This window comes from Amphiura filiformis, chromosome 4 (assembly GCF_039555335.1).
Source record: "Amphiura filiformis chromosome 4, Afil_fr2py, whole genome shotgun sequence".
Lineage (NCBI taxonomy): Eukaryota > Metazoa > Echinodermata > Ophiuroidea > Amphilepidida > Amphiuridae > Amphiura > Amphiura filiformis.
This window is the reverse complement of record NC_092631.1, coordinates 58,286,054-58,312,129: the sequence shown is the minus strand read 5'-3', so window position 1 is coordinate 58,312,129 and position 26,076 is coordinate 58,286,054. Positions and strand designations below refer to the sequence as shown.

Here is a 26,076-nt window from a genome sequence, read left to right as displayed (position 1 = left end):
TTACCCACGATTGGGCTGAAGTTTTTTTAGCAACCCATCTGTTTCGTGGATCCGTGTGTGCATGATACGAATGACGAAGACCAATGTTTTTTTTTCTGTAGAAAACATCAATTTTAGTGTAGTGACTGTTATATTCGTCACTGGAGTTTATGACTTTCCGAAGACCTATACAAGAGTGTATGCAAGGTAAATTTTAAAGGTAAATATTAAATGAGCGCCGCATTTCATGTTTTAAAATGCGAAACAGGTAGGTAGGTAAGCTTATGGCTGCATGCATGTACACAACATGTATGTTCATAAATCATCATGATCATGTGATAATAATATACATGTACTTATAACCAGTCTTATGGATGTATCATCATGATCATGATGATGGCTGAAGCTGTTTACATTTTAAATGTTTTGCAAAGTCGTTTTTAAGCGTTTATAATACGCGGAATCATGGATGTCAACTCAACTTGAAAACTAGTTAATAAAGGTCCGTAACCCGATCGACAACTTCAGTATGACTTGCCCTGAACGTCAATATATGTTCGGAAGAGACGGATAAATTGCATGAGAGCCTGCCAATTTAAGCTTCCTATAATATCTATTGCACATAACATACGAAGTCACAAACTTACAAACTTCAATATGCACTTCAAATAAAGCAGACCAGCTGTTAATTATTACCGATCCTGCAGAATAACTTACATACCGGTAATCGTCAATTTCATGGAATCCCGTTGTTCAGAATTGCAAATCTCATTTTTATCTGTCAAATGTGCTGTGGATGTGCTCAGAGATTTTATGATGTGCTTCATTAAATCACAGGTGTGAAACTGACTTTATACCACTCGCTCGCTTTCGCAGAAAAGCGAAGCCTCCACCTCGTGGCGCTGGGGCATGACGTCATCATGGATGTGTGTAAAATTTCCGCCAGCCGGGCGCCATATAACCCGCTTTGTGATTGGTTGCAAAACTATTAATTTAAGTAAGCCAATCAATGAACGCGACGGCCTTAATTAATGTGACCCCATGTGACCCGCCAGTAAAGTACGTCTAACCTGATTGGTTTACAAAACTACTTTGATAATTGCTAAGCCAGTCAGCGTGCTCGATGCTTAACAACCTCGTAGAGGTTTTCGAGAGGCGAATTCCCTGCGTGAATATCCTTAGTTTTCAGCATAAGGTTACACAAAGAGACGTATAAAAAACGTATAAAAGACGTATAAAGTTGTTCTCTAAAACAGAGTTTTCTCAGTAATCAAATATCGCAGCGAGTGAAATGTTGGTGCATTGGATGTAGCTTAACATTTTGTGTGTGTTATATACAAATTATTAGAATAAATTTGAAAATCCTTCGTTTAAAGCATTTTTACCCACCATGTTCACAAGATCAAAAACACGCTCCATGAGGTTTTTTTTCAAATGTGCGCTCCGTATAAATCCACACCGAAAGCGATTGTTTTCTTCTTTTTCAGTATTGTATTACAAATCGATCAAAGAAATAATGTTGCCATGGGGAAGAACCAAATACAGTACCGATTAAATTTTAAAAGCCCGTTTTGGGGGAAAATTTTGGAGAATTTGCTTGAGAAAAAATTGGTTTGTGAAATTATCGATATCTTGATTACGAGACGTTAATTTAGACATCTGAATACCTACATTATTTCTCAACATTCTGCCAATTGCTATTCCATTTGATTTTCACTCCAAATTGAAGCTAGTTTTGCAAAAAACAAGGTTTTCCTCCATCAGTTCGTTCAAAATTTCAGCGCCGACATGCGTGTTTATTCTAAGAGCCATAATGCGGACGCGATTGTAATCATGTAATCGGGTTTTGATTGAGCAAACTTCAATCAAAACCAAAATTGTCATTGGCGTAATAAGCCCTGGGTTTTGTTGAAAAGGGTTTCATTGTCCTGTAGATCAATAAAGGTGGTGCCATGCGTGTTGTGACATCAGTCCGACACCTGTTGTGCATTCATGCCCTGTGTCGAGTCGCGTGCCAGTAGCCAATCATAGGCAGCGGTTCTGGGGGCGTGGCTGTTTTCACAGAAATTGTTGCCGGAAAATTCATAAGCTGTTTCGATACCATCCGAAGAGGTCAGGAAAATTTTAAAACCCACCCACCACTCCCTTTATAAAAAAATATGATATTTAATGGCATTGTTTCTTTTGCTTTTTACCATTTTGTCCAATATATGAATCAAAATGGAGATACATTGCTGCATTTGAGCAAGTCATTGGGAATGTTTTCACATACTTAATATTTAATGTCAATTCCAAATTAGGATGTTTGGAAATTGAATGGGGTTGTCCTAATTCGGAAATGAGTAATGATTAGGTCCAAGCCAAATATGCTGTTTGGGATTTGAAGTGGGTCGCTCACTTCAGGACCATAAATGGCATCAGATGATATAGCTGTCTGATTGCGTAAAAAGGGTATCAGATGATATTGCTGTCTGATACATATATGATTTCAATGATTGATATATATTGCTTTTAAAGAATAAGCCAGATGATATAGCTGTCTGAGGCGCTAATGAATTTGAATTTATATCTATTTAAAATATCAGATGATATAGCTGTCTGATTGCGTAAAAAGGGTATCAGATGATATTGCTGTCTGATACATATATGATTTCAATGATTGATATATATTGCTTTTAAAGAATAAGCCACATGATATAGCGGTCTGAGGCGCTAATGAATTTGAATTTATATCTATTTAAAATATCAGATGATATAGCTGTCTGAAGTGATATGCGATATTAAATTAAGTATGAAGAACACAGTTGACACTTGATCAACTGTGTAAATGAAAGGAAATAAAAGATTCGGATGGTAAAGATCCAGCTCCGGCAATAGTTGTGTTTGGTCTACTTATTGCGTCCATAGGACAATTGCATCCAATATCATCCCTTTTGAGAACAGTCAATTGCGTAAGCTGATCTATGGCCGAGTGGATAGAGCGTTGGACTGGGTATCTAATATGAACTATTTTTGTGGGTTCGAGTCTCCGTGTGGCTGAATTTTTTTTTTTCTCTTTTCTCATTTTTACTTCCTTTCTTTCCTCTTTTCTTTCTCCCTTTCTTTTTTCATTTCTTTTTTTTTTCATTTCTTTCTTTCTTTCTTTCTTTTTCGTTCATTTTCTTTCTCTCTCTTTCTTTCTCTTTTTCACTATTTCTTTATTCTTTCTTGCTCCTTTCTTTTTAGTTTTATTTGATTGATTCGCTGAGTGCAGTGAATCGTGATTGATTGTTTTTCACTTTATATATTAATTCAGAAATTTGTAGGCCTGCTAAGTCTGTCTTGTTGATTTTCATCCCAAATTCGATTTACAAATAATTGCTTTTTGATATTGTTGTTATTGCCTACCCTTACATTGTATAGGCCTAAATCAGGGGAATAGCAGCATTGATTTCATCAAAGATATCAAGGCTATAAATTCAAAATCAACACATTTTCCAGGGCGTAGCTTGACGAAGTGCCCCCAATCAATTTTAAAATTGATAAAATCCTTGTGAAAATTGTTAAAACGGCTTGTGCCACCCCGCATCCAAGCTCGGACACGAGCTAAGCCAAGTTTCATAACCTTTTCATGTCTTGACCGTGGATCGATATTCTATTGTAAGTAGGCCTAGTACGCTTGTTCATTTTCTGCATGGCTGTTTCTGTTATGAACTTACGCCCCTCTGAAATCAAGCGCATGAAAAACTCTCGGCTAACCTTAAAGATACTTGCCATGACCAGTTTTTTGCGGACACTTTGATAACAGGTAACTTTTATAGGTCATAGGGTAGAAACGATAGTTGTACAATTGTACAAAATATACATTTTGTTATAGGCCTTAAATGTTTACAAAAATATATTGGTCCACACGTTGTGCATGTATTCAGTTGTTCGACTTATAAGCAGTGTATGGGGGCGAGAAGAAATTCTTCAATTAAATTCTGAAATTAATTAACTGAACTTAATTGAAGGATTCCCGACCATATAGGAACTTTTTGGGAAGGGAGAGAATTTTCACCTAAGGCAAGCCCAAGGCTCGAACCCTCGTCGATCGTATCTCCTGCAAGAATCAAGATTGATTCTCGCAAGTGCTGTGAAACGAGATTCTGACCCTGGACTGTGCATATGATATAGGACCCTCTTGACCTTGTGGCAAGTTGTGCAAAATAATAGTACGCTGGACAGGCAGGACAGATATAATCTTTTGCAGTAAACCTTTGACGAGCGCGTACTACTGTGATGTTGTAAAGTCAGAGCTAACAATGCGTACGGCTCAAATTTCATTCATAAATTTACACTCGGCAATAGCTAATCAGAGACAAGTGCGTTTCAACGCAGTAAATACATGATGTACACAATTAAAACTGAGAAGAAAGTTCAAGTGCCTTAGAACTTGCAAATCAAATAAAGTTCTTCTACAATGTCTGTACCTACCTGTTTATGATTACTTGCCGCTCAGAGTTTGGAAGGATGGTTAGATCTGTGAGATTTGGAGTCATTGGAGACAGATAGGCTGCTGGTTTGATAGTGACAAAGTTGTGTTGGATCTTTAATTTGGAGCATGGCCAAACTTGCAGTGTCTTTTCTCCATTCCAGGGATTTCTTGACAGCATGGCGTTAAATGGCTTTTACCTCGATTGTCTTTTTGTACTTTGGGGATCTCCAGACAGTGGAGGATTATAAGGAGACACATGAGGTCTGACAAATAAGCAGGAGCTATTCCAGAACGAATCAGGTTTAGTGTCAGCAGAGCAATTTTAAACACAATCCTAGCATGAATAGGCAGCTAGTGTAGTTTGAACAAAACATGTACATGTACGTCAAACAAAGACATTTTAGTTTGAATTTGCAAAACTTACTTTCTTTTGTAATCAAGTTCTTTTTTCTTTTCTAAAATTCTTTCTTTCACAGACAAGCTGCTATCAGAAGTGATGCTTGAATTAGAACCTCCAATGTATCATGTGAAAGTGATAATGCGGGACTAACGTATGTGAATACACCTGCCAAACCCTATAAAAGGAGGACATTATAAACATGCTCACTAATTCCCAACCAAAGACGGTGGGGGCAGACCAACACTGCTGTATTTGTAAAGCGAATCAACATCGAACACCTACAGACTGCAGGAGAACAGAAGATGGGTGTAGGAGTCCTGGAAATTGGACACATTTATTGATGGTTGCCCCTAGGAGGACTAACTTCAATCAGACATGGTGTCACAGAACTTTTGTCAAATTGTCATCCTGGTATTTCTAAACATGTTATTATTAGCAGGTGAGTTGGTGCATAAGGCCACACAAAAAAATTGTTTGATTGGCATAATATAAAAAAAAAAAAAAATTAGGGTAGGTAGGTCTGGATTTTTTTTACTTTTAAAGCTGTAAATTGCATTTGATAACTTGCGTTGGAACTAACTTTTTTCTTCCTTAAAAAAAAAAAAAATCAATAAATTAGTTAATTAATTAATTTTTTTTGCAAAAAATCTAAAAAAAATCTCTAGGGTCGGGCCTAATTTTAGGGTCGGTCGGGTTACACCAATCAAACAATTTTTTGTGTGGCCTAATTATAAAATACAATGTATGCTGTTTGTGTGTGTTTGGAAGTGTGGGCAGAACAGAGCTCAGTCAAACTTTAGCTAGGCCTGATCTGACTCTAAAAATGTGCCATGATAATAGGCCTACATTTAGCATGTTGTTTGCTAGGATCTGGGGGAAAACTACAATGTATTTTGTAAATGTTGCGCAAATTGCATCAAGGACAAATTTTATATGTTTTTGAATTTTTTTTGAATTTTCAATTATTTTTTCCTTTTGGTTTTGTCTCCTCTTTGCAACCATGGTTGGTTGACACTAGCTTACATGTAGGTCCAAAGTAAAACAAAAACAAACAAAACAAAACAATGGGGTGAGATTGCAGATGTAAATTCTAGTTTGAGAGAGATCTAAGGAATCCGCTCTAAATGAAATATCATTGGAAAGAGCAAAAAAATGATTTTTAGCTCATCTTAGTTAACCATTTTTTTCCTTACATTCTGTTGTAAATTGCTCTAAACAGTTCTCCTTGAAGGCTTCAGAAGAGCTACAGTGAAATGCTCTCGGACTTTATTCCAATTTAAAATTTTCTGAAGGGAAATTTGATGAGGAATATAAATATGGATTTATTTTTTCTGTATGGGTTAAGGGCAAAATGTTTCAGTTCAAAATATGTTGAATTGTAAGAAAATTCTAACATACTTTGGAACACCCTGTATTCCAAGATTACCAAACAGCGGTGATTTTGGTTTCTTCCAAAGTCAGTGGGCTCCCTCTATCCTCTAACCAAATGAATGTTGTTTACTTCCAGTTTATTACTGCAAGTTGGTAATAAGCAGGCCTCCAAAAACCGCGGGAACAGCGTTCCCAGAAAGGTCACAGAGGTCACAGAAAAAAAAATTGCAAATTTTTTTTTCCAAAGTTTTCGGCGACCTTGGAGAACCACTGGACCTATTATGAAATTTCAGGATCATTCACAGTTAATTTTAAAAAAAGAAAAAAAAAATCAGAAAAAAATTACGAAAAAATTACAGTTTGTTATCCTGTATATGCAAACCATTAACTAATGTTTATTTCTTCATCTATCACAGATGCATTGGTTTTCCATGCATTTATAATATGTGATAGATGAAGAGGTAAACACAAGTTAATGGTTTGCATTAAGGATAACAATTAACAAACTGTAATTTTTTTTCAATTTTTTCCATTTTTTTTCAAATTATCTGTGAATAATCCTAGCCCTTCAGAATAGGTCCAGTGGTTCTTCAAAGTTGCAGAATACTTCTAAAAAAATGTTAAAAAATAAATATAAAATTGTTTTTTGCATTTTTTTTACCGACATCCGACATCCAATAATCGGTTGAGCCCTAGATGTGATTATACCCTGTATCAATCATATACTATTATGTACTATAACTTACGACAAAAAAAATGACAACATTGTTGGAAATTTGTGAGTTTTGACAGTAATACTTTTAAGTTGTGTTTTTTTGTGAAAAAGGATGTAAATTTTTTATAGAAAACTGTTCCAAAATAAGGCTCAGATTGCACGAGAGAGCATCTAAACCCTGAGAGCTTCCAGGGCCCTTAAGCGGGCCCTGGACCCCGGCCGTTAGGACTTCGCGCTCGTGATGTCCGCTACGCGCACATAGGCCTATTTCAGTCATTTCACAGAAAATTTCCAGCACTTGTCATTAAGTTCCCAGACAGCAGAAAATTTTCTGGAGGCCTGGTAATAAGCAATGCATTTAGTAACCCATTTTTTATCCGAATCTTTTTTTATTCCACCCTCTATAACTTGAAGGTCACCCTGTATAATGAGTTGAAATGTGTATATTTAAATTGCTTATAACTTCAGCTTTCCAAAAATGTATACTTGTGCTAGTTTAGGGTTGATAATTGTGGAGATAATCTAATTAGAAACTCGATTGGTTTAAAAATTCATGATATTTGTGATGTAACGCTAAGGGTGGCGAGTTCAGGACACATGGCCACTTCAAAGTTAACAATGAATTCAAGTTACCAGTACAGGTCAACTCACTGTTCTTTATCCCTTGCATTTTCATTTCTGAACAATAAACTTACAAAAAGTGAAAAGATAAAAAGACCCTTGGTTTATTAAAAGACACGGTAGCAGCTAAAAGCTGAATTGATGTGAAATTTACAATCAGTAAAAAACAACAAGAAAGCATGACATACTTGATCAAAAATGTCACATAAAGCACACATACCGTATTTCGTCAGGGGGCATTACATTTTCCCAAGGGGGGGCGTTTATTCAAGGTCAATTTTAGAACGATAAAAAACGCTAAAATGATGAAATATGAACTAGAAACACTGACTTCTGGCTCACTTCCGGGTTTCCAATCCAGATTTTCGCCAATTATTGATGCTATTATCAACCATGTGGGGAACTTGGTAAGCTTACTACACAAGATGGCATGGAAATATCGGCATTTTTGAAACATCTTGGTTGAAAAAAGTGGTGGGGGCATTTATTTGAGGGGGGGGCGACTATTTGACGAAATACGGTAATCATCAACCAAGGGGCGAGATCTCCTCCTACAACCAGATTCCTTATACATGTACTAGTTACAGCCCCTCAAACATGTGTTTACTTCTTTTTGAATCAGCTTGTACACACTATATATATTTCTCGGTCTTCTTTTGTAATTGGCTACTTGATTTTAAAGAGGAAGCCCCACCAGAGCAATTCTTCTGGGGTGCACCAAACCTGCGTGGTTATCAAATTAATCAGTGACAAGGTTATCTCTGAATTTGTTCCTGTGCTAAGTGATGCAATTACAATCAAACATCAATTAGCACCTGTCAAATTCAGAGATAACATTGTCACCACATGGTCACTGATTAATTTGATAACCAGGCAGATTTGGTTCACCCCAGAAGAACTGCTGGGCTTCCTTGAAATAATGAAAGAATGTGTGAATCCTCTATAGATGACCCTAATCCTAATCCTAACTCTAAAACCTAATCCTAATCTTTTGGGCTGTATCTGATTCTGAAGTCAAAATTATGATAATCTATTCTGGGAAGGTATATAGATAGAAATTTTATTTATATGATACTAGATATTTGACAGAATTTAGTAGCACCGGTGCATTCAGGAGGGGTACTTAGACAGATGCCACTTGAAAAATTCTGCAGCGGTGCATGAATGTTAGGGAAGGGTGCTTGTTGATGCTAAATTAGGTTATATGTTACCGTATATAACATTAACTCAGGGGGCTTATTTGAACTGTATTTGCTGAGGAATTCTGCAAACTCTGCGTAGTCTCATCATGACTGACATTTCAGACATGATAATGAAGTTTTGGAGTGTCACTGTCAATACCTGTTGTTATCTGATGATTACTTCCAGTGCATTGAGATTGAGGCTTGCTTATTAACCTGTGGCTTGTTGTAATAACATCATTCAACAACTCATCCTATACCTTTGTACAGGAGCCAACCGTTGTTAATCCGTGATGAATCCACACTTTTACTGTAGCGTATACGCGGCGAGACTACTGGCGTTACGCGAGAGCGCGTAAAATTCGTCATGCCTGGAACCTTTGTGCGTATGCAAGCTTACAAGTTGAATTCAGTATTTTTCAGGTAGCGGCTAAACTTTGCCGTTTTATTGCTGATATTAACGGAGAAATCATCGAAGTTTTTGTAAGGCTTAGTGACAATGATTAACTGACATTTCCTTGTGAAATAATCGTGAATTATACGATCTTTAGCTTCTTTTCGTTGTTGAAAGGGATTCAATCATGTTTCACCGTTGTTCATCACCGTTTAACAACTCGCGTCCGGCACAATGCACGGCTAAATGCACAATGCACACCATACTTATTGTTGCTGTAGGAGGGTAACTACATAGTAGATTGTTTTCCATTAATTACTAGCTAGTACTTTGTGCAAATGGAGACACATCACTCAGGCAGGACGATTTTTATACAATAGATATGCAGTAGAAATGATGTGAGAATTGCGCTGACAGGACTTGAATTTGAATGTTTCATTCTATACACACCAAATTGTGTGACACACTTATTTTTTTTGCCTCAGTCATATAATTATGTGCTTCCAAAAGATGTTTTACGTGTACAGCTTGTCAATTTTTTTTAAAGAACACTGTACATGCACATTAGTGACAGACAGTATCATCTAGAAATATTCAGTCGTGTTTTTGCCTCACAAATGCTGTTTTTTATTACTTTGACCAGTACCCAATAGTTTTACAGAACTTTATTTACAAATTGTGACCACATATCAAAAACATAACGGTACTAGAAATCTATTGATAGATTTTACCCAATTCAAAATTACATGTATAAATTTACATTCTTGGTGTCCTTTATCAGGCATTAACAGGCCTTGTCTTTTGAGGCGAGTGAGAGTGATCACCCGCCATCACTCGCCTAAAATGAAGCTGAGGAGAGCTTTTTATCATTTGCCTACATTTGGTGGAATAATAATACAAGTGATCAAAATCACTCACCTACAGCTCACCTGACAAGTTTTGAGGAGAGTAATTTGTCACTCGCCAGCAATTTTCAAAAGACAAGGCCTGCATTAATTATTTAGAACAACTCTCCTAGTTCGCCCACCACTCTCCATAACAGCTTGACCAATCTCCTTACAAATTTCAGGGGAGTGGTTTGAACAGCTCACCTTAATACCATCAAGGGGAGCTGTTGCCAACTCGCCTGGAAAAATATAAACACAAGGCCTGTTTTTTTTGTGTGTCCATAGGAGCTCATAGGCATATACATACATACATACATACATGTACATTTGAAGCATTTATATAGCGCTACATACATAAAGAGCGCAGCGCATATGATAAAAATTACAAAATAACATGGCAAAAGATGAAACCAGATTAATTAAATACAAAAGAACATAATAATTATGACCACTGTGGAACAAACTATTCATAAGCAGCAAATAAGTAAGTTTTTAGACCCTTTTTGAAACCAAACAATGTATTTGATTCCCTGATGGTAGTGGGCAGATTGTTCCAAATATGTGGTGCTGAATGAACAAAAGACCTGTTTGTAGCAGTTTTCAGCAATTTGACACTGTTGATCTCAGAAAGACGTGTGGTATCAGAAGCGGATCTGAGGCCAGCTCTGGCTGGACAATACAGAGAGAGCAGATCAGTCATATAAAAGGGGGCTGATCCATTAAGGCATTTGAAAATAATCATCATGATCTTAAAAATGATCCTCTCTCTGATCCGAAGCCAGTGTAATTCTTGTAAACAAGGCGTAGCATGGTCCTGTTTTGTTCTGCGGCAAATGAGTTTGGATGCCCAGTTCTGGATTCTTTGCAACCTTTGAATGTCAGATGTATTACTACCCAGAAGGAGCCCACTTCCATAGTCAATGCGAGACAGTATAAGACTTCTAACAACAAGGTGGCATGTGTCATCATCCAAGAAGCGTCTAACCCGGGATATATTACGAAGCTGATAATTCAAACTTGAACTAAGTGAGCTGATGTGTGATGTCATTGTCATTTGACGATCAAAAATAACACCTAAGTTCCGAACATTTTCAGTCGGCAGAATCTCCATGTCACCAATCCGAAGAGAAACAGGCGGCATATTTGGCTTTTTGGTAACCAGATACCGCAACAAAGAATTCAGTCTTCTCGTCATTCAGGCGCAGCAAAGTCCTGGTCATCCATATTTTGATCTCACTGCTACAAGCTGTGAGGCGAAACAAGCGCATCAGTGATGGATGATAGATTTCGGGATCAAAGTTGATGTATAATTGTATGTCATCAGCGTAGATGTGATATGAAAGACCGAATCTGTTGATGATATGGCGAATTGGAGAGGTGTACATTGAAAAACCCAGCGGTCCAACTAGAGATCCCTGAGGTAATCCAAAGCTCAGAGGTTGAGGTTCAGACAGTGTACCGTCTACACTAACACGAGATGATCTGCCTGTAAGGTAACATTGGAACCACTTCCACACCACTCCACCAATGCAGAAGTCACTGGTAAGCCTGTTTAGGAGAGCACAATGATTCACAGTATCAAAGGCTGCGCTAAGGTCCAGAAGGACCAAAAACACGCCTTCACGCTTGGCAAGATGTTGCATGATGTCACTCTTCACTTTTAATAACGCTGTCTCCGTACTGTGGAGAGGCCTGTACGCTGACTGTAAAGGGTCACAAAGTTCATTGCTCTCCATATAAGCAGAGATTTGCTTGATGACATGTTTCTCAATTACCTTGGACACATAAGGAATGTTTGAAACAGGGCGGTAGTTCTTTAGCGTTTCAGGGTTGAGAGATTACTTCTTAATTAGCGGGGTCACAATTGCTTGTTTCAAGCATGCTGGGAAAGCGCCGGTCATCAGGGAATCATTTGTGATTTTTGTTATGATTGGAACAAACATGTCTGGATGCTGCTTAATAAACCATGTGGGTATGGGATCAAGACAACACGATTTGGCAGGTGATTTCTGAGCATACTCAAGAACATCATTCTCACTCAGTACATCGAAATTCGTGAGAGAACAAGATACACTTCTTTCAGGGTCCACATTAGTGGAGGTCTCATTACACAACTCAACAACATCATTTTCAAGACACTTATATATGTTAGAAACCTTTTCACTGAAAAATGAGGCAAACTTGTTACTTAAATCTTGAGATGACTCATGGGCTGGAAGAACCTTAGTGCTTCTATTTAATAGTGTGTTAACCTTCTTGAAAACAGCTTTAGTATCAGCTTGGGCAAGTTCATCTTTATAATATTCTTGCTTCGCTACACAGATTAAGCTGTTCACATGTTCTCTTTGAACAACATACAGTTGGTGGTCAACTTCAAGCCTGGATTTCCTCCACTTGCGTTCATGCTTTCCTACGCACTCAAGTAGCTTCATGGATAGAGTTGTTATACCACGGTTGATGCAATCTTGTGCTTCTGGTAGATCTTTTTTCTGGAGCATGCTTGTCCAAAGTGGTCTTAATGACTCTATTATAGTGGTCAGCAAGATCTTCTATTTGGGAACCTGAGGACTCCAACAGTAAGTGGAAATCTGCCTCAAATGATGGAACATCCATCAAATGTAGCTATGCGTGATACTATGACTTGTTTCTGAGAATGAGATTTCTGTTGGCAAATTTTGAAACAAACCACATGATGATCTGAAAGGCGAGGATCTACAACACAATCCGTAACAAGGTTCTCTTCTATGCGTGAGAAAACCAGGTCTAAGGTGCTTCCAGATATGTGTGTAGGGCCAATTACATGCTGGTGAAAACCTGCACTCTCTAACGTTGTCATGAAATGGACTACCTCTGGCCTTTCAGGGCATTCAGCGTGTATGTTAAAATCACCAGATATTACTGTTTTTGTACCAAGCGAGTTGAGAAAATCCACAAATAGATCAAATTCTGCGAGAAACTCGCTTGTCTTTATGTCATTTCCTGAGGATGTATGAGGGCTATAAATCACAAAGTAATATAGATTCTTTGACATGTTGGTGAAACAACAATGCTCAAAAGCACGGAAAGATTTTCCTGTTTCAAAGATTTGTAGTTTCAGCTCATTCTTAAAAAGTACACCGATACCACCACCATAAGTATGTGAGTCACGGGGGATACTCAGGAATGAGTAACCTGGAGGGGTCAACTCGCCTATGACGACTGGTTCAGACTTCTTTAACCATGTCTCAGTGATGATAAGGCAATCTATATCATTGGCAAGAACATATTCAGAGCTACGGATAGTTTTATTTCTGATGGAGCGGGCATTCCACAAAGCGAACTGAGTAAGGCAAATCTTGTCCAATGTCTGAAAGTTGCTAGTATTATCTACATTGAGTTTTTGCTTTAACTTTGGTCTGCTTCCTTTACTGCCTCTATGGGTAGGCTTCTTAGAGTTTATACCAAGTTCCAAGATTGTATTCCAAACTTGTTGAGACACTTTACCATTAGCATTGTAAGTCAAGAGCTGGTCTCTATTATAACACATCGTAGTACTTGAGAAATAGGTGATTTGCACTTCAGTACTAGATGAAGGTGTTAAAAACACAATCAATAATGTGCAACCAAGTATGGAAAGTACATAGTCAAAAGTGAGTAGAGTTATTACACTGGTTCTATATATGGATGCCATGTATATAGAGAAAGGGTGTGATGATCAAAAATAAGATTCACTTTCCTGCTTCTCAGAGATTCCAGAAAAATCTTCAAGGTTGTCCAGAGTGGTCACTGATGTAAAAAACAAATGTCCAAATGCACAATATTACTGGTGATGAGTAAAAAACCAAGTAATTATGAGTAATTCTGTAGGGAGATGTTAGAGGCAACCTTCTCAGGTGCACACCAAATTTTTGCATATGAAGCTGGACCTGATGCCTTGATTTTATTCATAACCCTGTTTGTCCCCAATTAAGTACTTGTAAAATTTGCATAATGTGCGCACACACACACATATCAATATTTGTCTCACTTTCAAATGAGTTCTATTTGCACCTATCTGTTTGGGGTCAGTGTATTCTAAATGAAAATGGAAACACCTATAACACACAAGCCATGAAGTAAATTGAATCTGACACAGACACTGTTCTGAATGCTTTCATGTATTTGTGTGAAATACAACACACATTTTCACATGGCAAAAAAATATATGCTAAATAAATAAGGCAGTGCAGAATTTCAGATATCATCTCCATCCATCTGACATTTACAAATTAAATACCGTATTTAGTCAAATAGTCACCCCCTCAAATAAACGCCCCCCCTCCACTTTTTTCAATCCAGATGTTTCAAAAATGCCGATATTTCCATGCTATCTTGTGTAGCTTTTACCAAGTTGCGCACATGGTCGATAATAAAGCGCCAATAATTGGCGAAAATCTGGATCAGAAACCCGGAAGTGAGCCAGAAGTCAGTGTTTCTAGTTCATAGTTCGTCATTTTAGCATGTGTTTTAGTTTACCTAATGATTTTAACGGGAATTATCGTTCTAAAATTGACCTTGAATAAACGCCCCCCCTTGGGAAAATGTAACGCCCCCCAGGGGCGTTTATTTGACGAAATACGGTAGTACTACATGTAGGATGAGTACTGTACACCAATTATCAAATTATGCTGCCTGCCATATGGATATCTTGTCAAGTCTCATTCAATGACCTGCCTGCACATTTGTATTTTCTATTATTATAAGCTGTGCATGGTTAGTTGATTGTCATAAAGTGGCAACTTGTAATTTTAATACCTAGGCCTTTTGCTATTACAAATGTAAATGAGGTTTATGCACTGATAGTTCTTAGAACATGGTACATGTTTATATTTGTAAACGTCAGCAAATAAGGGCACAAGGTGAAATCTATGTAACAGCAGATGCAGAGGAACCGTGGATATCCAGGATTATCCACTGACATTCCTGGGCAGTGTTAGATCAAAAAACAGCATCCATATTTTGAGATACATATATCCGGGGTGGGGGGGTGGGGTGGGGGTACTCAGTACAAATGGCCATACGGAGACATGCCGTAAACATGGGTAGCATTTTCAGCCTTTAGGTATATCAAGACAATGACCCCTTTTTCTAGGAATTTTGGTATATGGGTGGAAAATTTTGACTTTTAGTATATCGATGGGTCCAAATTAGTATATTGATGGGTCGACTTTCAAATTCTCAGTGGCACACCCTACCAAAACTAAAATTGTGAATTTTAAAAGCAAGTGAAGTAGTTCAAAATTGTGTTATTCAGTTGAAATCCATACCCCCTATGGAAGATTATTCAACCTAATCTTCCACACAGGAGTGTGAATTTCAAATGGGGTTACTTAATAATGGGTGACTCCATTTGAAATTCACACTCCCTGTGTGGAAGATTCAGGTCATGTTTTCCATAGGGGTGTATGGATTTAAACTTGAACAGCCCATTTGCACACGCAAAATTGAAGCCTACCACTTTTACAGTACCGTATTAGTTTACATTTTGTTGTTTAAAAATAAATTATCCTGGGGAATTTATGCATGCTTGATCTGTATGACATGTAAAGGTTGGCATATCCTTGACATGTGCATTAAATTTTTATCTGAATATTGTGTTTGGATGTGTGTTGTATTTCACACAAATACATGAAAGCATTCAGAACAGTGTCTGTGTCAGATTCAATTTACTTCATGGCTTGTGTGTTATAGGTGTTTCCATTTTCATTTAGAATACACTGACCCCAAACAGATAGGTGCAACTAGAACTCATTTGAAAGTGAGACGAATATTGATATGTGTGTGTGTGCACATCATGCAAATTTTACAAGTACTTAATTGGGGACAAACAGGGTTATGAATAAAATCAAGGCATCAGGTCCAGCTTCAGATGTCTATGGACACAAGCGTAAACTATAACCAGTTGGTTCAACCTTGTTACACATACAACGTTTTTCAATCATTTAAGGGCAGAGTAATGGGAAAGAACACGGACCTTTTCGAGCATCATTATTTTTGAATTGTATGTCCAAAGTATATAAAACTATACATTTTTGGAAAGGAAATGAGAGTCATGGAATCCCATGGTGACGTCAGATATGTTCAAAAATCTCGAGTTTTTGAAAAAATGACAAAAATGCACTCTTTTACCCCAATTTTTTTGTGACAACTTAAAAAAAAATCCGTTCGGAGTAAAAAAATTTTTCATGGAGAAGAGACATGAACTTAGGGAAGGTTTTTTTAATTTTTTTGAAATTTGTCTTATTTTTCGAAATATTGCAAAAAACATGTGAAAAAGGCAATTTTGTCACTCTAAGCGAAAAATTGCACATAATGGTGTATATTTTTGTTTAAAACAAATATTTTAAAAAAATGAGAAAACCTTCCCTAGACTCTGATGTGCTCTAAACGATAGTGCAAAAAGTTTACCTTTTGCTTGCATATTTTTCGAGTTATCTTGTCACAAAAATCGTACAATATTGTCAAAAATGAACTCTGAGAAATCGAAAAGGTCCTTATATTTTAAAACGGCAAGACTTTCACGCTTGTAAAAGCTGTATCTGGTGTATGGTCTAAATATGCATCTTTTTGCACCAATGAATCTATAATGTCTGCTTTTAGTGCGCCTAAATCCAAAAAAAAAAAAAAAATCTAAGTGGCTTTTTCACTGCAAATTTGTGTTTTGTTTACATCACATTTGCTGGCGTTAATAACATACCTAATGCGCCTTGACTGCGTTGGACATACGCTGAAGAGTTATGCGTCACGCTGACGCGAATCATGTGCAGTAATCACAATATTTCGCATTCAAGCGCATTTCTGACTCATTATTTCCGCCAATTTACTAAGCTGTCTTGAGCCATGTGACTTTTTAGAGTTGAAAAGAGTGAAATAAATCAAGCAAAAATACAAGTAAATATTAGGAAGTTGTATTTTATCAGTTTCAAGTGAAAGAATACATCTTAGTGTTGATAAATATCAAGAAATCTCAAATTCGGGTGTGGACGAATGTGTCTCCCATTACTCTGCCCTTAAAATGATATGAACAAGCTGCTGCGCCATGAGGGAGGGGGCATGAGGGAAAATGGCCCCAATCAGATCTTACCCCCTAGTTGCCCCCCCAACAACAAAACCAAACAAAAACAACTAAGTTTGCAGATATTGCATGATCTTTTACTCCTCCTGAAATTCACCCCCCCCCCTATGCACCCACCAAAAAACATGGTGCTGCCACTGTAAGGGTCAAAATATGTCATGCAGTCAGACAAATTTAGGTGTCCTGTTGGGAGTGGTAGACAACAACAAAATTCTAATCACAAAGATATGAAAATTTGATATACCTAACCTTATCTACTGAAGATAGTGACATTCACAGAATTATAATGCAGGTGTGGATCTTTAAAAATGTATTGTTCTTGTAATGTTTATCATACTCATCTGGAGGAAACTGAAGGAAAACATTGTTATATTGTATATGCATAGAGCAATTGTCTGTAACTCAAACCGCTTATTCAGTGTATCAGTGGCAATCTAGATGGGAATGATGACTAATCCATCAGGTGATTCCATAAATCAGGTTTGATAATAAAAATTAACCAATTTGATATTAATTGATCATTACATTTTATGATTTACACATGTATGTCATGAATTTATTATGATGAGCATGTCTATCATACAGTCATACTCCTTTAGTACAAGACAAAATACACAGACTGACCATGGTTGGATTGAAAACTCAGTACCGTACTATTTACTGAAGCATGAAGTGCTCTTTTGATTACTGCCCTTGATATGAAGAAATTATATGGAAATTCTTTCATTTTGTATGTAAAGTGCTGATATCCTTCCTTATGTTGTGTCTACAACAGGGGTGTGATTCTTCAGGATTTTTCTAGATTTCAGGATTTTTTTGTGGCCAAGATGTACATATTTTTAATTACATGTAGTTTATCAGTCCGTTTTGGGGTATTTGTGGCCAATTTCACACCGTTTTTCAAGATTTTCTACCACTTTCAGGATATTTCACAAACTTTGAATCTCAAGGAAGTTCCAAGAACCAGTGGCGTAGCCAGGATTTTAGAACCGAGGGGGCACAACTTGTAAATGTACCAACAAAAATATTTTTTGCCGACGGAAGTTGTGATTTGTTGAACCTTTTTCTTAGTTTGAAAAAAGGAAAAAAAAAAAAAAAAAAAAGGATTATAGGCGGTACCAACATAAAAACACAAAATTTTTATGTAAAATTGAATTTCATTCACAATTTTGTTATAATTCTCCCCTTTTTTCTGTGACTTTGTTAAAAAATAGTCTATCGTTAACCCAATTTTTTTTCACCAACACCTTCCGTTTATCGACGGCCTTACATGAACCGGACGGCCATGACGAAGCGGGGGCACCGCCACCCTCCCCCACTGGCTACGCCACTGCCAAGAACTATCAGTGCATAAACCTCATTATCTGTATAACAAAAGGCTTTATAGACCTGTATAAAATTACAAGTTGCCACTTTATGACAATCAACTAACCATGCACAGCTTATAATAGAAAACACAAATGTGCAGGCAGGTCATTGAATGAGACTTGACAAGATATCCATATGGCAGGCAGCATAATTTGATAATTGGTGTACAGTACTCATCCTAGTACTACTAGTGTTAACATTGAATTTTTAAATGTCAGATGAATCAGATCATATCTGAAATTCTGCACTGGCTTATTTATTTAGCATTTCTATTTTTTTACAATATGGTTAATTGTACTGCATTGTTCCTAATAAATTGCTCGGGGGGGGGGGGGCATTACATTTTTCAAAAAGGGTGTTTATTAGAATCAAATCGTAGACAAAAATATTGCAATATGAGCTAAACCTTAATGCTAGCGAAATAACATACTGGTACCTTTGCTGCAGGGGTAGTGCTAGGTTTTTAAACAAGGAGTCAAAAATAAGAAATTTTGTGAAACGATGCATGGATCTAAAACAATAGAAATAAAAGGTTCAAAATCAAATGACCTCTCAGCAATCTCTAAATGGTAATTTGTGTGCGCCAAAAGCTAAAAGAATGCACCTATGACCCATGGCGCAAGTTAGCCCTGGTTCGCATCGGTTCCTGCTCTCTCACAAATTTCATGTTTTCAGAGTTATAAATTCTTTTTCGAATTTTCTGATGCGAAACTGGCAGAATTCGGAAGACTTAACTAGAAAATGGGCTAAAAATTCGTGGGGAACCCTCAATTGCTATCAATTCCATCCGACATGGTCAGTTTTTGTAGCGATTTGTGGACCTGCATAAAGCAAGTTTTTATCTTGACATCATAATATAGTAGGCATGTATGGTGGTCATATCTCATCCACATGAATCAAAATTAAAAGTATCCCCTCCAGTTAAAAAATGGCAGCATTTTTCCCTATCAAATTCCATCCGACATAGTTGCATAGGTTTTGAAACCGAGTCAGATCTACTCTGAGAGGTATTTTTGTCTCAGGATCTACTTTCAGCTTTGATTGGTCTCCCATGCAACACAAACTGTTTAATTGAATGGTCTATTGGGTCAGGTTTAATTTATTATGTAATGTAAAGGATACACTTGACTGTCATGCTAGCATTGTTAATGTACAATAGATATCATACACATGTATATGGTACGCAGTAGAAATTTTTTTTCCTGTTGATTTAAAAAAAAAAAATTATAGACTAACTCATCAGTTTATAATCAGTTGGTTTGTATGCAGTTGTTATGTTTTTACGTGATCATGTGTACAAGGTATGCAGCTTTGAGATTTTTTCCTGTTTTTTTTTATAAATTTGATTAAAAGGACTAGCTTAGTTTATAATCAGTTGGTTTGTATGCAGTTGTCATACATGATCAAGTTATTACAGGGCTTTTCCGCAATATTGAGTTTCTATTATTCATCATCTGGTCAGTGTTTGCTGCTTACATTATACAATCTCAGGGCATCTGTTGGCATCAGTAAAAATACCAGCGTAATTCGGGCGGGGGGGGCACTTCAATATGAAATGGATATAGGTGTAGGGCTAAGTAAAAAATATGGGGTCATTGGGTGAGAGCATGATATTTGGCATTCGGTGAGAGCAAAATGTAAAAAATATGGGGTCATTGGGTGAGAACATGACCTTTTTATTCGGAATCTTTGGGTGAGAGCCGAAATAGTGCCGCAGAAACCTCTACTTTTAAATCTCTTCAAATTTCTTTGTTTTTTCAAAATAAGTAACAAAATCAGTGATAAACGAAAGTTGCTGTTCAAATTGAACTTGTAAGGGTCTTTGGGTGACAGATCAAATGGAAAAATAAGGGGTCTTTGGGTGACAGCGATGTTGAAAAAGGGGTATTAACAGCCCTACATACGCGTCACCTCCAAAGTTCCATTGTGCATGCACGTAGGTATTCATTGGCCAGGCCAGCAATGCACTTGTGGCTATTGGTCACTGTTCCAGAGCTTGGCACCTAAGGGGTCTCGACTCTGGAGTTTGAATCTTGAGGGAAACAAACAAACTTCTTTGTTCATCTTCTCTCTTTATTCCTTCCGTCTTTCCTTTCCAAACACCAAAAAGCCCTTTCCTCATTAAGGTTTAAATATACTGTAACCACTCTGGTATAAGCCCACCCCCCTAGATGTACAATTTCACTTCAAAAATGGGGGTGGGCTTATAACCGGGGAGGGGCTAGTAGTTAAATTTAAAAATAAGAAAAATCTTCCCCATTTATATATGCCCAGTGTATCAGTAATTTCTATCATCTTTGTCAATTTTTTAAAATTTTAAGTATGGAATGTTAATTTTTAACTGATATTTTTTAAATATTTGTTCTTAAATATGAAAGATAATTTGATTTTAAAAGAAATAAGCCAAAATGACTACTGGGCTTATACCCGAGTGCACCCTTGTTCCCTGAATGGTTTGAAAAATAGGGGGTGGGCTTATAGCCGAAGGTGGGTTTATACACGAGTGGTACTGGTTACGGTACTTAAAACTATTGTTGAGTACACATGACTTCATGCTCATATTTTACAATACTTTCTTTTCTTCTATACAGGTTCAACAGAAGGAACATCATGTTCACGTCGAGACCATGGGTACGAAAATTATTACATAAACATTGTAGACAATTCAGAACTTCAATATAAGAAATACAATACAAGATCTCATGAGCAGTGCACCCAGTATTGTTGCAGCCAAAAGGACTGTTCTTTAATATGGATAGTACAAGATGCATGTTATACAGTGAAATGCCGCAAGGATCAATGTGTACCTGAGAGAGCAGCAAGTGGGAGTCAGTTTGCAGGTTCCTATGTGGCATTTATAGAGAGAGATCAAGGTATAGTGATTTTGAAATTTGTTTGGTTGTTTTCATTAGTGTCAGTCTGTCTTGAAATGGAGGGGGGGGGCAATGTCCCTAGTGAAGCAGACAAAATCAGAAAAAAATACAGATGCATTCAGCAGTTCAGGACAGAGTCCGCCGTTTGGCTGTGAATACATTCAGGGTGGATCGGTGGGGTGGGGGTGAGGATGGGGTTGTGTGTGTAAGGGGGTGTACTTATGTGTGTGTGCTTGTTTCTCATTGAACACATGCATACATGTACCAGAACATGCCCATTTCATCCTACAGTTGTTTGCCTTTGATTCATTCAAATGCATCTTGCATTGGTTGTAATGTATTGTATCTTCCACATGTATACATTGCACATATTTATTCCCACAGAGCATCAATATGATTTTTTTCTGAAGTATATATAATATGTAGTTTTAAAACAAACATTTGCTTGCATCATTGCTAATGCTATATTAGTATAGAGCACTTGTAATGCATGGCTTGCCTCTTGTGGTATGATATTCACACCGTGCATGTATGAATATTATGTATTTTATGACTATTGATATCATTTGTATGTACATATCATTTCTTTTGCTCTATTTCCAGGACATTAATAGTCATGTATCATGGAAATATCTATAGGTGTGATACTAGTTGTGATAAATTCATTGCATTAGGGACATTTTTTATACCAGTACTTATAAATTATGTCTTAAGAGACATTTTGAGATGTTGAAAAAAAAATACCATTAACAAATCCACTTTTCATTGGATAATGATTATGATACTATTTTTCATCTTGATGTCAACGCATGAGGCAGCTGTGCTGCACACGCATCTATGTGTGTGTTTAAAAGTATGCGTATGCCAGCGTTTTAAGATGCACCCATTTGAATACTCACTGACATCAGTGACGCGCCAAGATGAAAAATAGTATCTACATGTATAGGTCTTTTCATAATTATCTGAATATTCTCAAAGGTTGTTGCTCAAGTATGCATAATTAGCACACATGGGTTCCAAATTTGCATACTTTGCCACACAAATAAGGGGCTGTGCAATAATTATGAACCGACATAGTAAAATTTACAAAATGATGTACCAAATATTGCTTGCCCCTTCTCAACCTGCCAATATTGCTTGCCCCCTCTCAGTCTGACAAAAATCTTTGCCCCTCCCTTGTATGCCAAATATCTTGGTTTCCAAAATAAATTATAATGTGAGTGTAGCGAGTGGCAATTTTGCATTGAACGTTTCTGTCTTTTTAAGAGCATGTTATGCCAGTAAATAAATGCCAAAATCATTTCCCCCTTTCGACCTGCCAAAATTGCTTGCCTCCCCCACTCTGTCTTGCCAAAACATCTCGCCCCCCTCCAGTTTTACCCTCCCCAAGACCCCATAATTATTGCACAACCCCTAAATGCCCAGTATTATTTTAATTGTGTGTACCTTCTCAAAGTGTCTCTTTAAGTTTTCATACAGAATAAACCTAATTATTGAAGTTCTTCATCAGTGTAGAGACTGTTCATCACATTTGCTAACATATTTCTTCCAGTAATGAAACACCCACTGCATTTTATCACCAGTAATTTCGGTTATGTTTATGTAGATTTAGTATCACTTAGTACATCAAAGCACCAATATTACTCTATAGTTTGATCAGCTCGAAATCGGCGGGAATTGATAGGCTTTTACCATTACGCCGTAAAGTAGACCCATGTTAAGAGTGAGATGGTTTACCTGTCTGGTTTACAATGTGTGTGTTAGAGAAAGTAGACAAAGTTTAGGACTTGAATTAATTAGTCGCGATGATTCTGGTGAGATGTCACAAGACAATTTTCAAAATAGAATATCTAGAATTCTAGATATTAATCCGCGATGTTATAAGGCCTGCCGATTACGAGCTGATCAAACTATACATAAAGTACACCCATTTCACTGAATGCCTCATCATCATTGGGCTATTCCATTTAAAATCTACCATACCTCTGTGGAAGATATCAGAAATAATCTACTACAGAGGGAGTATGTTTTGCAGATGTAATTGGCTAGGGTTCATTATTTTGAAATCCATACTCCCCCTGTATATAGTTTTACCTATATATCTTCCTCAACTGGAGTGGGTATTTCAAATGGAAGTTACCCACTTGTCTATTCTATTTGAGACTCATACTCCCTCTGCTAAATCTTCCACAGGGGGAGTGTGGATTTCAAATGGAATTGCCCGCTCCATGCCTGAGATACATAGACATGTTAGGATGGCATGCATGCAATATATGATCTTCAACTTAGTTTTGTCAATATCTTGGAGGTATAATAGATTATAAGAACATGTTAGTCAGCAGATGCAACCAGAATGGATCCAGGCAGTATCGGAGCCCCAGTTACATATTTTGTGTTGTTGTAAGTTGCGATGGGGGAAATGGAAAGGGCTGTAAAAATACAGATTAAGACTGTTTCTTGTCTGTGACCAGGTATATTGAAAAGGGGGATTATGTCGACTGAATACTTAATGCAGGCCTAATTAATCATCCAAAATGAAATTATGATCCATTTAAGGCTTTTACTTTTTATATTCCGAACATTCAAAATTTACACAGGCAGTTGAATGTTTTTAGTGTATTTAATATTCAGCTGGGGTATCTGTGTAAAAAAAAGCTGACAGAAAGTACATGTCAACCTTCCTAAAAATCTGCTGAAAAATGTTAGATTTCATCAAGAGAATTCGATCAGAATTGGTAGCTCATCAAGCAGAATTTATTTATATTCCCTCAAGTAGACAAGGGTTAGCACCTGGCGATGTCAAGTCTGTAATTTGTAATTACATGCTTAGTGACTGCAGTGCCTTAGATTTTATAAAAGTGTGTGACAAGTTTTAAAATGAGATCAAAATTCATCTCAGGTCATCTGCTTTCATGCATCTCATATAAATTTCCTATTTGCAAAATATTTGTAATATGGTTTTCATGTGAGTATGTTTGTTTGTTTGTTTGTTTATTTCTTCTTTATCCTGGGTCCATATTCAGAGGGAAAGTTAAATATCTGTGTTTTTTCATATGCCCCATATGTAAGGAAAATAAACCCAAAACAGATTGTCCCTTTAAAGCACATGTACATGTGGTATGCACTCAATCAATCAGTGGATTTGCCAAAGAAAAAGTTAACACCATAAGTAAGTAACCTGTGGCATATACAGTGTGAGTTCCTAAAACTAGAGACTTCTCTTTTGTTTTCAGATTTTGCAAGAAACGGAAGAATTTCCTCCTCACCATCCCACTCCTCTTCTACAGGTCTCTCATGTAGCATGAATTCATATAGAAATACATGCCCTGAGAATGAACAGTGCACCGTGGATGAGGTTAGCTTGGAGTACCGGTGTGCTTGTGTCGCAGGTTACTTCCGTGATCCATCTTCGGGCCATTGTCTAGGTAGAATTCACATTTATATTTACCTGATTTAATAATGTCATTGGCACATTTGTGATGAATATTCATGATAATAATATTGGTGGATGAAATACTAATATATCCCTTGATTGAATTACATCTTGGAATACATTATTTTATTCAATTCAGTACATCACATCGGTACATCATACAGTGATTATTTTTGTAGATAGAATTCACATTTTGTATTTTGTCATTGGCACATACTTACCTGTACTGTTGTCTGAAGTTGAGAGTGCCGTCAGTGTGTTTATTGCGGCTGCGTCGCGAGTGTGTGGACAAACCGCACTTCTATGCGTATGTAAATATACGCCTTGCGGGATTAGGTCACTGCGGCATCCGACATGGCATTACTATCAACTTCAGATGAGGCACACTTTATTTTAACATATAATATATGATTATAGGATTGGTGGATGGAATACTAATACTGTAGGCCTAAACAGATGGCATATTTGATTGATTTGGGCCTGCTAGAAGCCTATAGCACATCCAATTATGTCATTCATCAATAGGCAGTTTTATAGGTCGAATTCACACTTGCATTTAGCTTTTTGAAGTCATTGACGACACTTTGAGGGGGGAAGAGGGTCAGCATCCTAACGAACAGACTTTGGTTTATAGGATGACATCAAACTTTTGGTTTGTTCCCTAATACCTCTAATTCTACAACAGTAGAATACCAGAATATATTTGATTCAGCTGAGTACAACATGCACTGCAATATTTAACATAAAACTGGAGGCAATTTAGTGTTAAATTTCATCGGAAGGAAAATACAATGAGATTTGCAAACATTAGAGCGAGGAACAAAGCCTTGCAGATAGAGCACACACTGTATATTTTATTTGGTCTATTGCTGCTAGAGGATTTTAAATTTACAGACTTTAATATGAATACTAGTATTCAATCCTTGGCTGTATGAAAGTATTCTATAAAGCAATTGCCAACAAGAATGCACGCACAAGAAGCAATTGTAATAAATTGCAGTAAAAGTTTGATGTTTACATTAAAGGTACTTTTGGTGATTCACTAAGCCAGAAAATATAATAAATAAATGATTTTTGCATTTTTGTAAAAAATATAGATGTGCTAACATACCCTGCATTGCACTGCAGGTGATAAGACCGAACATGACATGTACATATAATGCGGACAAAATGTCACATTTTATTTTATGTTAGAGGAGTCTATACGGACACTTGTAGAGCTCTACAAGCAATTAGCGTCTTTGGAGTAGGGCATACACATTAGGACGGCAGTATTCATCCTGAGTAAAAACTAGCCTATTCAAA

At 37.0% G+C, this 26,076-nt stretch overlaps 1 protein-coding gene across 1 annotated transcript in view; it reads left to right on the top strand.

The window, feature by feature from the left end:
• Positions 1–66: 66 nt before the first annotated feature.
• Positions 67–26,076, top strand: part of LOC140151124 (dyslexia-associated protein KIAA0319-like protein) — a 106,283-nt gene continuing 80,273 nt past the window's right edge. The window contains exons 1-4 of the mRNA XM_072173347.1: positions 67–199; positions 4,912–5,274; positions 21,057–21,338; positions 24,572–24,763. Of these exons, the coding sequence (XP_072029448.1) occupies positions 5,211–5,274; positions 21,057–21,338; positions 24,572–24,763 (538 nt within the window). The 5' untranslated portion in view covers positions 67–199; positions 4,912–5,210. The remainder of the gene's footprint in view (positions 200–4,911; positions 5,275–21,056; positions 21,339–24,571; positions 24,764–26,076) is intronic.